Genomic DNA, 13,204 nt, shown 5'->3' with positions numbered 1-13,204 from the left:
TGGGGGAGGGACTGGCACCGAGGGGGGTGGGAGTCGGGGTGGGGAACCCGCGTGGCTGTAAGGGGAAGGGGGGGGCGTCCGAGCCAGGTGCCCCCCCGGCCCTGCTCCACGTGCTCAGCCCAGCTGCTGCTGTTCCTGCCCCGCGGGGAGGTCAGGGGGGCTGATGGCGGGGGGTCCCCCCCCCCCCAGTTCCACTAAGGCAGGTGATGGGATGGGTGGGGGGGTCTGTGCTGCTGCCTCTCGGGGCCGGAGCTGCTGCTGGGGTCTGAACAAGCCTAGTGCAGGCCCCTGACCCCGAGAGCTTTCCTAAAAAGACTGTGCGTGCGCACCCCCCTCTACACACACACACACACACACACACACACACACCTACACACACACACACACAGCTACACACACACCCCTCTACACACACACACACCTACACAGCCCTACACACACACACCCCTACACACCCCTACACACACACACACACCCCTACACACGCACACCCCTACACACCCCTACACACACACACACACACCCCTACACACACACACACACACACACACACCTACACACACACACACACACACACCCATACACACACCTACACACGCACACCCCTACACACACACAGCTACACACACACCCCTCTACACACACACACACCTACACACACACACACCCCAATACACACCTACACACACACACCCCTACACACACACACCAACACACACAAACACACACACAGAGCTACACACACACACCCCTACACACACACACACACACACACACACCCACACACACACACACACACACACACACACACACACCCACACACACACACACACCCCTACACACACACACACCTACACACCCCTACACACACACCCCTACACACCCCTACACACACACACCCCTCTACACACACACACACACACACACCCCTACACACACACACACACAGAGCTACACACACACACCCTTACACACACACACACACAACCCTACACACACACACCCCTACACACACACACACCCCAATACACACCTACACACACACACCTACACACACCTACACACACACACTTGCGCGCGCACACACACCTACACACACACAGTCTCTCTCGCGCGCACACACCTACACACACATCCACGTGCACACGCACACACACACCCCTACACATACACACCTATACACACATGTGCGTGCGCACAGACCTACACACACACACCCCCACACACACTCACGCACACACACTCCTACACACACACTCGTGTGTGCACACACACCCCTACACACACACACCCCTACACATACACACCTACACACACACATGCATGCGCACACACACACACACACAGACCCCTACACACCCACATGCACGCACACATCTACACACACCCACCCACATGCGCACACGCACACACCTACACACACACACGCACGCGTACACACACACCCCTACACACACACACAGACCCCTACACACCCATGCGCGCGCACACACATCCACACACCCACACCCACACACACGCACACACACACACAGACTCCTACACACATGCACACACACCTACACACCCACCCACACGCACACACCCCCACACACAAACATACCGACACACACGTGCACGCACCCACACTCACAAGAACACACACACCCCTACAAACATGTGCATGTGCACACACCCACACCCATGCACCCACACACCCACGTGCACGCACACACAGACCCATGCACCCACACATGCACACACACCCACCCACACACATCGACACACACCCATGCACACACACCCCCCCCACACATACACGTGTACGCACACACACCCATGCACCCACGTGCGCACACACCCACACACACACCCCTACATGCACACGTGCACACACACCCATGCACACATGCACACACACCCATGCACCCACGCACCCATGCGCGTGCACACACACACACACACACACACACACACACTGTGCTGAGGCACCAGGAGCTGCTGCTCTCCTGCCCTCCCCTTACCCAGCCCGCCAGGAAAGTGCCCTGGGTGCAGGGACCCCTGACAGCTCCTTGTTCCCCCCTCCAGTCCCCTAGGGCTGCGCAGGGCAGAGGAGCAGCATCCAGGTCAGGCTCTTCCCAGGGGTGCAGGAGGGGGCAGGTGTCGGGGTGAGGGCGCATGCACAGTGCAGGGGTGAGGGGCTCAGGAGGGAGGTGCAGGGGGAGCAGTGAAGGGGGGCAGGGATTGGGGCAGGGGGCAGGTGTCGGGGTGAGGCGCATGCACAGTGCCGGGGTTCGGGGCTCAGGCGGGAGGTGCAGGGGCAGCAGTGAAGGGGGGCAGGGATTGGGGCGCAGGGGCAGGTGTCGGGGTGAGGCGCATGCACAGTGCAGGGGTTAGGGGCTCAGGAGGGAGGTGCAGGGGAGCAGTGAAGGGGGTGCAGGGTTTGGGGCACAGGAGGGCAGGTGTTGGGGTGAGGGCGCATGCACAGTGCAGGTGTTAGGGGCTCAGGAGGGAGGTGCAGGGGGAGCAGTGAAGGGGTGCAGGGATTGGGGCGCAGGGGGGGCAGGTGTTGGGGTGAGGGCGCATGCACAGTGCAGGGGTGAGGGGCTCAGGAGGGAGGTGCAGGGAGCAGTGAAGGGGGCAGGGATTGGGGTGCAGGGGGCAGGTGTCGGGGTGAGGGCACATGCACAGTGCAGGGGTGAGGGGCTCAGGAGGAGGTGCAGGGGAGCAGTGAAGGGTGCAGGGATTGGGGCGCAGGAGGGGCAGGTGTTGGGGTGAGGCGCATGCACAGTGCAGGGGTGAGGGGCTCAGGAGGGAGGTGCAGGGGAGCAGTGAAGGGGGCAGGGATTGGGGCAGGAGGGGGCAGGTGTCGGGGTGAGGGCATGCACAGTGCAGGGGTGAGGGGCTCAGGAGGAGGTGCAGGGGTAGCAGTGAAGGGGTGCAGGGATTGGGGCGCAGGGGCAGGTGTCGGGGTGAGGCGCATGCACAGTGCAGGGGTGAGGGGCAGGAGGAGGTGCAGGGGAGCAGTGAAGGGGGCAGGGATTGGGGTGCAGGAGGGGGCAGGTGTCGGGGTGAGGGCGCATGCACCGTGCAGGGGTTCAGGGCTCAGGAGGGAGGTGCAGGGGTAGCAGTGAAGGGGGTGCAGGGATTGGGGCGCGGGGGCAGGTGTCGGGGTGAGGCGCATGCACAGTGCAGGGGTGAGGGGCTCAGGAGGGAGGTGCAGGGAGCAGTGAAGGGTGCAGGGATTGGGGCGCGGGGCTGGTGTGGGGGTGAGGGCGCATGCACCGTGCAGGGGTTCAGGGCTCAGGAGGAGGTGCAGGGGAGCAGTGAAGGGGGCAGGGATTGGGGCGCAGGGGCAGGTGTCGGGGTGAGGCGCATGCACAGTGCAGGGGTGAGGGGCTCAGGAGGGAGGTGCAGGGGGTAGCAGTGAAGGGGGTGCAGGGATTGGGGTGCAGGAGGGGGCAGGTGTCGGGGTGAGGGCGCATGCACAGTGCAGGGGTGAGGGGCTCAGGAGGGAGGTGCAGGGGGAGCAGTGAAGGGGGGGCAGGGATTGGGGCGCAGGGGCAGGTGTCGGGGTGAGCGCATGCACAGTGCAGGGGTGAGGGGCTCAGGAGGGAGGTGCAGGGGAGCAGTGAAGGGGGCAGGGATTGGGGCGCAGGGGCAGGTGTCGGGGTGAGGCGCATGCACAGTGCAGGGTTAGGGGCTCAGGAGGGAGGTGCAGGGGTAGCAGTGAAGGGGGGCAGGGATTGGGGCGCAGGGGGGGCAGGTGTCGGGGTGAGGGCGCATGCACAGTGCAGGGGTGAGGGGCTCAGGAGGGAGGTGCAGGGGTAGCAGTGAAGGGGTGCAGGGATTGGGGCGCAGGGGGGCAGGTGTCGGGGTGAGGGCGCATGCACAGTGCAGGGGTGAGGGGCTAAGGAGGAGGTGCAGGGGAGCAGTGAAGGGGGCAGGGATTGGGGGCAGGGGGCAGGTGTCGGGGTGAGGCGCATGCACAGTGCAGGGGTTAGGGGCTCAGGAGGGAGGTGCAGGGGTGGCAGTGAAGGGGGCAGGGATTGGGGCGCGGGGGCAGGTGTCGGGGTGAGGCGCATGCACAGTGCAGGGGTGAGGGGCTCAGGAGGGAGGTGCAGGGGAGCAGTGAAGGGGGCAGGGTTTGGGGCGCAGGCGGGCAGGTGTTGGGGTGAGGGCGCATGCACAGTGCAGGGGTGAGGGGCTCAGGAGGGAGGTGCAGGGAGCAGTGAAGGGGGCAGGGATTGGGGTGCAGGAGGGGCAGGTGTCGGGGTGAGTGCGCATGCACAGTGCAGGGGTGAGGGGCTCAGGAGGGAGGTGCAGGGGTAGTAGTGAAGGAGGTGCAGGGATTGGGGCGCAGGGGGGCAGGTGTCGGTGTGAGGGCACAAGCACAGTGCAGGGGTGAGGGGCTCAGGAGGGAGGTGCAGGGGTAGCAGTGAAGGGGGGCAGGGATTGGGGCGCAGGGGGGCAGGTGTCGGGGTGAGGGCGCATGCACAGTGCAGGGGTTAGGGGCTCAGGAGGGAGGTGCAGGGGGAGCAGTGAAGGGGTGCAGGGATTGGGGCGCAGGGGGCAGGTGTCGGGGTGAGGCGCATGCACAGTGCAGGGGTGAGGGGCTCAGGAGGAGGTGCAGGGGTAGCAGTGAAGGGGTGCAGGGATTGGGGCGCAGGGGGCAGGTGTCGGGGTGAGGCGCATGCACAGTGCAGGGTGAGGGGCTCAGGAGGGAGGTGCAGGGGAGCAGTGAAGGGGTGCAGGGATTGGGGTGCAGGGGGGCAGGTGTCAGGGTGAGGGCGCATGCACAGTGCAGGGGAGAGGGGCTCAGGAGGGAGGTGCAGGGGAGCAGGGAAGGGGTGCAGGGATTGGGGTGCAGGGGGCAGGTGTCGGGGTGAGGCGCATGCACAGTGCAGGGTGAGGGGCTCAGGAGGGAGGTGCAGGGTTAGCAGTGAAGGGGTGCAGGGATTGGGGTGCAGGGGCAGGTGTCGGGGTGAGGCGCATGCACAGTGCAGGGGTGAGGGGCTCAGGAGGGAGGTGCAGGGGAGCAGTGAAGGGGGCAGGGATTGGGGCGCAGGGGGCAGGTGTCGGGGTGAGGCGCATGCACAGTGCAGGGGTGAGGGGCTCAGGAGGAGGTGCAGGGTGGCAGTGAAGGGGGCAGGGATTGGGGCACAGGGGGCCGGTGTTGGGGTGAGGGCGCATGCACAGTGCAGGGGTGAGGGGCTCAGGAGGGAGGTGCAGGGGTGGCAGTGAAGGGGGCAGGGATTGGGGCAGGGGGCAGGTGTTGGGGTGAGGGCGCATGCACAGTGCAGGGGTGAGGGGCTCAGGAGGGAGGTGCAGGGGGAGCAGTGAAGGGGTGCAGGGATTGGGGTGCAGGGGGGGCAGGTGTCGGGGTGAGGGCGCATGCACAGTGCAGGGGTGAGGGGCTCAGGAGGGAGGTGCAGGGGTAGCAGTGAAGGGGGTGCAGGGATTGGGGCGCAGGGGGGCAGGTGTCGGGGTGAGGGCGCATGCACAGTGCAGGGGTGAGGGGCTCAGGAGGGAGGTGCAGGGGTGGCAGTGAAGGGGGTGCAGGGATTGGGGTGCAGGGGGGCAGGTGTCGGGGTGAGGGCGCATGCACAGTGCAGGGGTGAGGGGCTCAGGAGGGAGGTGCAGGGGTAGCAGTGAAGGGGTGCAGGGATTGGGGAGCAGGGGGGCAGGTGTCAGGGTGAGGGCGCATGCACAGGGCAGGGGTGAGGGGCTCAGGAGGAGGTGCAGGGGTGGCAGTGAAGGGGGCAGGGATTGGGGTGCAGGGATTGGGGCACAGGGGGGCCGGTGGCGGGGTGGGGGCGCATGCACAGTGCAGGGGGGAGGGGCTCAGGATGGAGGTGCAGGGGGTGGCAGTGAAGGGGGTGCAGGGATTGGGGTGCAGGGGGGCAGGTGTCGGTGTGAGGGCGCATGCACTGTGCAGGGGTGAGGGGCTCAGGAGGGAGGTGCAGGGGGAGCAGTGAAGGGGGTGCAGGGATTGGGGCGCAGGGGCAGGTGTCGGGGTGAGGCGCATGCACAGTGCAGGGTTAGGGGCTCAGGAGGGAGGTGCAGGGTGAGCAGTGAAGGGGGGCCGGGATTGGGGTGCAGGGGCAGGTGTCGGGGTGAGCGCATGCACAGTGCAGGGGTTCGGGGCTCAGGAGGGAGGTGCAGGGGGAGCAGTGAAGGGGTGCAGGGATTGGGGCGCAGGAGCAGGTGTCGGGGTGAGGCGCATGCACAGTGCAGGGGTGAGGGGCTCAGGAGGGAGGTGCAGGGGTGGCAGTGAAGGGGGTGCAGGGATTGGGTTGCAGGGGGGCAGGTGTCGGGGTGAGGGCGCATGCACAGTGCAGGGGTGAGGGGCTCAGGAGGGAGGTGCAGGGTGAGCAGTGAAGGGGGGCAGGGATTGGGGCGCAGGGGGGCAGGTGTCGGGGTGAGGGCGCATGCACAGTGCAGGGGTGAGGGGCTCAGGAGGGAGGTGCAGGGGTAGCAGTGAAGGGGGTGCAGGGTTTGGGGCGCAGGAGGGCAGGTGTTGGGGTGAGGGCGCATGCACAGTGCAGGGGTGAGGGGCTCAGGAGGGAGGTGCAGGGGTAGCAGTGAAGGGGTGCAGGGATTGGGGCGCAGGGGGGCAGGTGTCGGGGTGAGGGCGCATGCACAGTGCAGGGGTGAGGGGCTCAGGAGGGAGGTGCAGGGGTGGCAGTGAAGGGGGGCAGCGATTGGGGTGCAGGGGCAGGTGTCGGGGTGAGGCGCATGCACAGTGCAGGGTGATGGGCTCAGGTGGGCGGTGCTGGGGTGGCTGTGAAGGGGGTGCAGGGATTGGGGTGCAGGGGGGCAGGTGTCGGGGTGAGGGCGCATGCACAGTGCAGGGGTGAGGGGCTCAGGAGGGAGGTGCAGGGTGAGCAGTGAAGGGGGGCAGGGTTGGGGGCGCAGGGGGGCAGGTGTCGGGGTGAGGGCGCATGCACAGTGCAGGGTGAGGGGCTCAGGAGGGAGGTGCAGGGGTAGCAGTGAAGGGGTGCAGGGATTGGGGCGCAGGGGGGCAGGTGTCGGGGTGAGGGCGCATGCACCGTGCAGGGGTTCAGGGCTCAGGAGGGAGGTGCAGGGGGTAGCAGTGTAGGGGTGCAGGGATTGGGGCGCGGGGCAGGTGTCGGGGTGAGGCGCATGCACAGTGCAGGGGTTAGGGGCTCAGGAGGGAGGTGCAGGGGAGCAGTGAAGGGGTGCAGGGATTGGGGCGCGGGGCAGGTGTTGGGGTGAGGCCCATGCACAGTGCAGGGGTGAGGGGCTCAGGAGGAGGTGCAGGGGAGCAGTGAAGGGGTGCAGCGATTGGGGTGCAGGGGCGGAAGGAGTTGGGGTGAGGGGCATGCACCGTGCTGGGTGAGGGGCTCAGGAGGGAGGTGCAGGGGTAGCAGTGAAGGGGTTGCGGGGATTGGGGCGCAGCGCGGAAGGTGTCGGGGGGCGGGTGCCTGCACAGTGCAGGGGTGAGGGGCTCAGGAGGGAGGTGCAGGGGTAGCAGTGAAGGGGTGCAGGGATTGGGGCGCAGGAGCAGAAGCAGGCGGGAGCCTGGGGAGCTCAGGGGGCCAGGGGCAATGGGGGATGCCACATCCACAGGGAATGCAGATTCGCCCAGGGTGCCATTTTCCCTGAGGCCGGGGGCCTGAGCTGGCGTGGCTCTGGAGGGGGCATCGGGGGCAGGGAACCAGCGTGGAGCGGGGGGGATGGGTGCAGGGAGCCGGCGTGGCTGCAGGGGAGTGTAGCGTTGGGGGAAGGGAGCCGGCATGGCCGTGGAGGGGGGACATTGGGGAGCTGGCGTGGCCGTGGAGGGGGGGCGTTGGGGTCGGGAGCGGCGTGGCTGTGGAGGGGAGCGTTGGGGAGCTGGCGTGGCCGTGGGGCGTTGGGGCGGGGCGGCGTGGCCGTGGAGGGGAGCGTTGGGGAGCTGGCGTGGCCGTGGAGGGCGTTGGGGCGGAGCCGGCGTGGCCATGGAGGAGCGTTGGGGAGCTGGCGTGGCCGTGGGCGGGGGCGTTGGGCGGAGGCGCGTTGCCGTGAGGGCGTTGGGGAGCTGGCGTGGCCGTGGAGGGGGGGCGTTGGGGAGCTGGCGTGGCCGTGGAGGGGGGGGCGTTGGGGGCGGGTCGCCGGCGTGGCCGTGGGGAGGACCGTGGGGGGCCGCCGTGGCCGTGGAGGCGTTGGGGCGGGTAGCCGGCGTGGCCGTGGACGGGGGGCGTTGGGGAGCTGGCGTGGCCGTGGAGGGGGGGCGTTGGGGAGCCGGCGTGGCCGTGGAGGGGGGGGCGTTGCTCACCGTAGCTCCTCTGCCGGTAGATGGCCTCCATGTGCTGGCAGCGGCAGGGCGCGTATTCGGCGAAGCGGCTCAGCCCCTCGGTGGCCACGAAGCAGGTGCCCACGGGTGTCTGGGTGGCCTGGGCCTTGCCCTCGAAGGCATTCCAGTGCTGCAGGGGGGCGCAGGCCTGGCAGGGTGACGGGACACTCAGCGCCACCCACTGCCACTGGGGTCCCAGCTCCCCACAGCGCTGCCTGCAACCTCCCGGCACTGGGCTGGGCTCCCCCTGCCGCCCCCCACAACAATCCACCAGAGCCAACAGCTCCATCTCCTCTCCCCAAGGGCGGGACAGACCCGGGACTGAACTGCATCTGCTTCTGGGGCAGAGCGTGGCAGCAGGTGAACAGGACACAATGACTGAGAGCACCAGGACCCCTCTGCCCCAGGGAGCCATGAGCAGCCAAGGCCCCAGCTGAGCACCTCATCTCAGCGCCTCCCCTCTGTCCGTCTGGGACGGGGTCGCTCCCTGCCCTCTGGGACACCCCCAGGGGTCTCCCGCCCAGCCCGACCCTGCATAGCTCCCCGAGGCAGCCAGTCGCCAGGCGGCTGCCAGGGTGCACTCTGTGCCTCAGTTTCCCCATCCGAGGGCTCAGCCGGGAAGGTTGGTGCTGACCCAAGCCATGTGATGGGGGAAGCTGGTGGGAGGGGCGTGAGCACCTGGGCATGGGGGGGAGGGATGGGGGGGGCTCTGAGAGTCGGCGCCCGGGGCACCCACCACAATGTTGCCGCCCCAGCTGCTCACGGACGCCCCGAACCACTGGTGAGACTTGTACGTCTTCAGCTGGAGGAATCCCTTGGTCTCGGCCTGGTCCCCTGGGGGCACGGGCAGGTCAGCGCAGGCAAGGGAAAAACCCGGGATCCCCCCAAGGGATCCCCAACCTGCCCCACCTGCCCCCACCTCACCCCCCCGATCCGCAATCCGCCGAACCCCCAACCCCCACCTCACCCCGGGGTCCCTCCCCCCGATCCGCAATCCACTGAACCCCCACCTCACCCCGGGGTCCCTCCCCCCGATCCGCAATACACTGAACCCCCCAACCCCCACCTCACCCCGGGGTCCCTCCCCGATCCGCAATACACTGAACCCCCAACCTCACCTCACCCCGGGTCCCTACCCTCCCGATCCGCAATCCTCCAAACCCCTCAACCCCACCTCACCCCGGGGTCCTCGCCTCCCGATCCGCAATCCACGAACCCCTCAACCCCACCTCATCCCGGGTCCTCCCCTCCCCTCCCCGATCCACAATCCGCCCCACCCACCCCCACCTCACCCCAGGGTCCCTCCCTCCCTGATCCACAATCCGCCCCACCCACCCCACCTCACCCGGGGTCCCTCCCCTCCCGATCCACAATCCGCGAACCCCCAACCCCACCTCACCCGGGGTCCCTACTCCCCTGATCCACAATACACCGAACCCCCAACCCCACCTCACCCCAGGTTCCCTATCCCCGATCCACAACCCGCCAACCCCAACCCCCACCTCACCCCGTGGTCCCTAGCCCCCAATCCGCAATCCGCCAACCCCCAAACCCCACCTCACCCCGGGTCCCTACCCCGATCCGCAATCCGCCGAACCCCCAACCCCACCTCATCCCAGGGTCCCTCCTCCCGATCCACAATCCACGAACCCCCAACCCCACCTCACCCCGGGGTCCCTTCTCTTCCCGATCCGCAATCCGCCAAACCCCCAACCCCACCTCACCCCGGGTCCCTCCCGATCCACAATCCACCGAACCCCAACCCCACCTCACCCGGGGTCCCTCCCCGATCCGCAATCCCTGAACCCCCAACCCCACCTCACCCCGGGTCCCTCCTCTTCCCGATCCGCAATCCTCCCACCCACCCCCACCTCACCCCAGGTTCCCTATCCCCGATCCACAACCCGCGAACCCCCAACCCCACCTCACCCCAGAGTCACTACCCCCGATCCAAAACCCACCTCAACCACCCTGCCCCCACCTCACCCCGGGGTCCCATCCTGATCCACAATCCGCCCCACCCACCCCACCTCACCCCGAGGTCCCTACCCCCCCGATCCAAAACCCACCCCACCCAGCCTGCACCCACATCATCCAGGGGTCCCTACCCGCCCCTGCGAGCCCCACCTTCCCCCCAGCCTCCCTCTGCCCCACAGCAGCTAACCCCACGCTGCCCCCTCAGCTGGCTCTGGTTCACTCACCTTTGGGATCAAACTCGATGATGCTGCAGCGGGTCCTGCCGGACGCCCAGGGACACAAGTACACGGCTCCAGCCTCCACCACGCCAGGCTGCGAGGTGTTGGCCCGGGGTGCACCCACCACCACACTCATGCTATGGGCACAGGGGGAGGCTGTCAGGGCAGGGCCCCTGGTGCGGGTGGGAGCACACTGGGCTCTGGGGGCCTGGATGGAGGGTGGCTTTGGGGTGCCAGCTGGCCCGGCTCCTCATCCTGCAGCTCTCCCCCCACCTAGATCCCGGCACCTTCGGTCTCCGAGCCCCACGGAGCCCTGTCGCCCCCCCACTGCAATGCAGCCCCCTCTGGGATGGGACTTGGCTGCTGAATGACAGAGCAATGCAGCGCCACCTGGTGGTTGGGACAGGACGGGGCCCAGGCCCAGCTCCTCAGGAGTCAGGGGCCTGATCCACTGGGTCTGTGTCTGCAGCAGCAGCTGGGCAATGCCCACGGGTGCCTGGCACAGACACTGCCCCCTGCCCAGGAGTGTGACATGGCGTGGGAGGGAGAGCACCCCCGGGCACAGGGTCAGCCCACTGCAGCCCCAGTGCCGCCCTCGCCTGCCCTCCCCCACAGCACCCCCCAGAAAGGGGGCTGGGCCATCCCCTGAGCAGCCCCATGGTGGAGGAGCCCGGAGCCCCGGCTTTGCCCGGAGCCCGGCCTCGTGGTGCCCCAGAGGGCTGGTGGGGCCAAGCCATTCGTAGTGTCACCCCCTCACGGCCGGGCCGGCTTCTGTCACCTCCCAGGAGCCTCCTTGGCCCCCGATCTCCTCGTCGGTGCCCCATGGCTGGGAACAGCCCCAGGGACACCTGACACCCCCCAGGCTGCTGGGCCACTGAGCAAACTGCCCCGGGGTCCCTGCTGCGAGGCCGGCGAGCCCTTGTCAGCCGTGTGCGTGGCCGGAGGGACAGGGCAGGGGGCTTCGTGTTAGACACATGTACGCACACACACCACACACAGGGCCGGCTCTAGGCACCAGCCCTCCAAGCATGTGCTTGGGGCGGCACTTTCTAAGGGGTGGCAACCCCCCCACCCCTTTTTTTTTTTTTTTGCTTGGAGTGGTAAAAAGCCACTCGCCCTGTCAGCGCACGAGCCGGGATCCGCACCCCCTGCCCAGCCCGGCGGCGCCCTGCCCAGCCCACTCGGGCGGGGAAACGCCGCGCCGCCCTGGGCAGGACCCCTCCTCCCTCCCTGCCCACACTTGGCTCCAGGGCCCGGGCTGCGGCGGCGAGAGGGGCTCCCGGAGTGTGCGAGGAGTGGGCTGGGCAGGGGGCCTCCGGGCTGGGCAGGGGGCGCGGATCCCTCCAGGGCTCAGCTGCCGTGTGCTGGGAGCGGATCCCACGTTTGGGGGTGGGGAGCTTAGTGCTGGAGCTGCAGGGTGTGTGTGGGGGGGAGAGAGAGACCAGTGCTGGGGTGGCGGGGGGGGCACTGGTGGGCAGGAATGAGCCCAGGGCTGGGCTGGGGGCAGCCAAAAATTTTTTTGCTTGGGGCGGCAAAAAATCTAGAGCCGGCCCTGACAACACGTGTGTGCACACGTGTGCATCACACCCCGTGTGCGTGTACACATCACAGGCACACGTGCGCGCAAACACACACAGAGGCAGCAGCACTGCTGGGCCACGCTGCAGGAGAATTTCACAGCCCTGAAAGGCAGGAGAAACCCCTGGGGGGAAGGGAGGCAGCCGGGGGGGCTGGTTTGTGCACTTGCAGTTTGCCAGCTTGCCGGGGAAGGCTGGCGCCTGGGGGAGTGCGGCCACGATCCTGGGGGCAGAGCACTGGGGCCAGGGAGCAGGAGGGAGGGGAGGGGAGCGATAGATCGAACTCGTTTTCCCCTTAGACCTGCTTCCCGGGGATCACTGGCCAGCTCCCTGAGTTGGCTGAAGTGCCCTCTTGTCTGTATCGTGCTGTTTGCACCTCACCTGCCTTCTGCCTTCAGACTCACCCCCGTCACATTCGAACCCAGGACAGCCTCTGCCCCGGTCACTTCTCCCTGTTCTGAACTAAACACTTGTCTCCAATCCACCCCCCCCCCCCAACCCCCCATCACCTACCCGCCCTTCCTGCCCTGGAAGAAGTCCAGGGCGAAGCCGAAGTAGCTGTGGTTGGGCCCAGTGTAGATGGTGGGATGGTCCGAGTGCAAGTTGAAGGCCCGCGCTGGCCACAGCCCTGGGGGAGCCAGCAGCACCTGGACCCAGCACCAGAGCCAGAGGGGAGGCAGCGGCAGCCACGGTCCCTGGGCTCCAGCCATCGTCCTGGCGTCCCTCCTCCTCTGCCTCACGGGGACCGAACGCGCCAGGCAGGCCCCTGCGAACGGCCCAGCCTGGCTGACGCGGTTCCGTCCCGTCAGACCCGCCCACCAGCAGGTCCTTATCAGAGGGGATGCAGCCGCTTGTGGTGGGGCCGGGGCTCGGCCGTCGCTGCCCAGAGGGGCTGGGGGAGCTCCCGCTGAGAGGGGAGCTGCACAGCTCCGGCCCTGCCAGGGCCCAGGGGGATGGAATTGGGTGGAAAGGCCCAATGGCTTAGAGAGGAGACCAATGAGGGGACATGATATGAGTCCAGGGGCAGCGAGCAATTGCCCGGTGCAAGTCCTGGAGGAACCAACTAGGGGCAGAGCTCTTCTCGACCTGCTGCTCACAAACCAGGAAGAAGCAGTAGGGGAAGCAAAAGTGGATGGGACCCTGGGCAGCAGATGGTC

The 13,204-nt window shown here is 67.5% G+C and overlaps 1 protein-coding gene across 5 annotated transcripts in view; it reads right to left on the bottom strand.

Moving 5' to 3' along the window:
- ITGA2B (integrin subunit alpha 2b) overlaps positions 1–12,775 on the bottom strand; it is a 49,954-nt gene extending 37,179 nt beyond the window's left edge. For 4 of the 5 annotated variants that reach the window (XR_005589301.1, XR_005589300.1, XM_039504276.1 and 1 more), the window contains exons 1-4: positions 12,561–12,775; positions 10,477–10,607; positions 9,012–9,109; positions 8,258–8,423 (exon numbers count right to left, since the gene is read on the bottom strand). Coding sequence is in view for 3 of the 5 variants with exons in the window: in XM_039504276.1 (XP_039360210.1) it covers positions 8,258–8,423; positions 9,012–9,109; positions 10,477–10,607; positions 12,561–12,757 (592 nt within the window). In the remaining 2 variants the exon portion in view is untranslated. The remainder of the gene's footprint in view (positions 1–8,257; positions 8,424–9,011; positions 9,110–10,476; positions 10,608–12,560) is intronic. The other variant, XM_039504278.1, reaches the window with a different exon arrangement.
- Positions 12,776–13,204: the final 429 nt, after the last annotated feature.

This window comes from Mauremys reevesii, linkage group 17, assembly GCF_016161935.1.
Source record: "Mauremys reevesii isolate NIE-2019 linkage group 17, ASM1616193v1, whole genome shotgun sequence".
In the NCBI taxonomy this organism is placed as follows: domain Eukaryota; kingdom Metazoa; phylum Chordata; order Testudines; family Geoemydidae; genus Mauremys; species Mauremys reevesii.
This window is presented reverse-complemented; position numbering and strand designations above follow the sequence as displayed.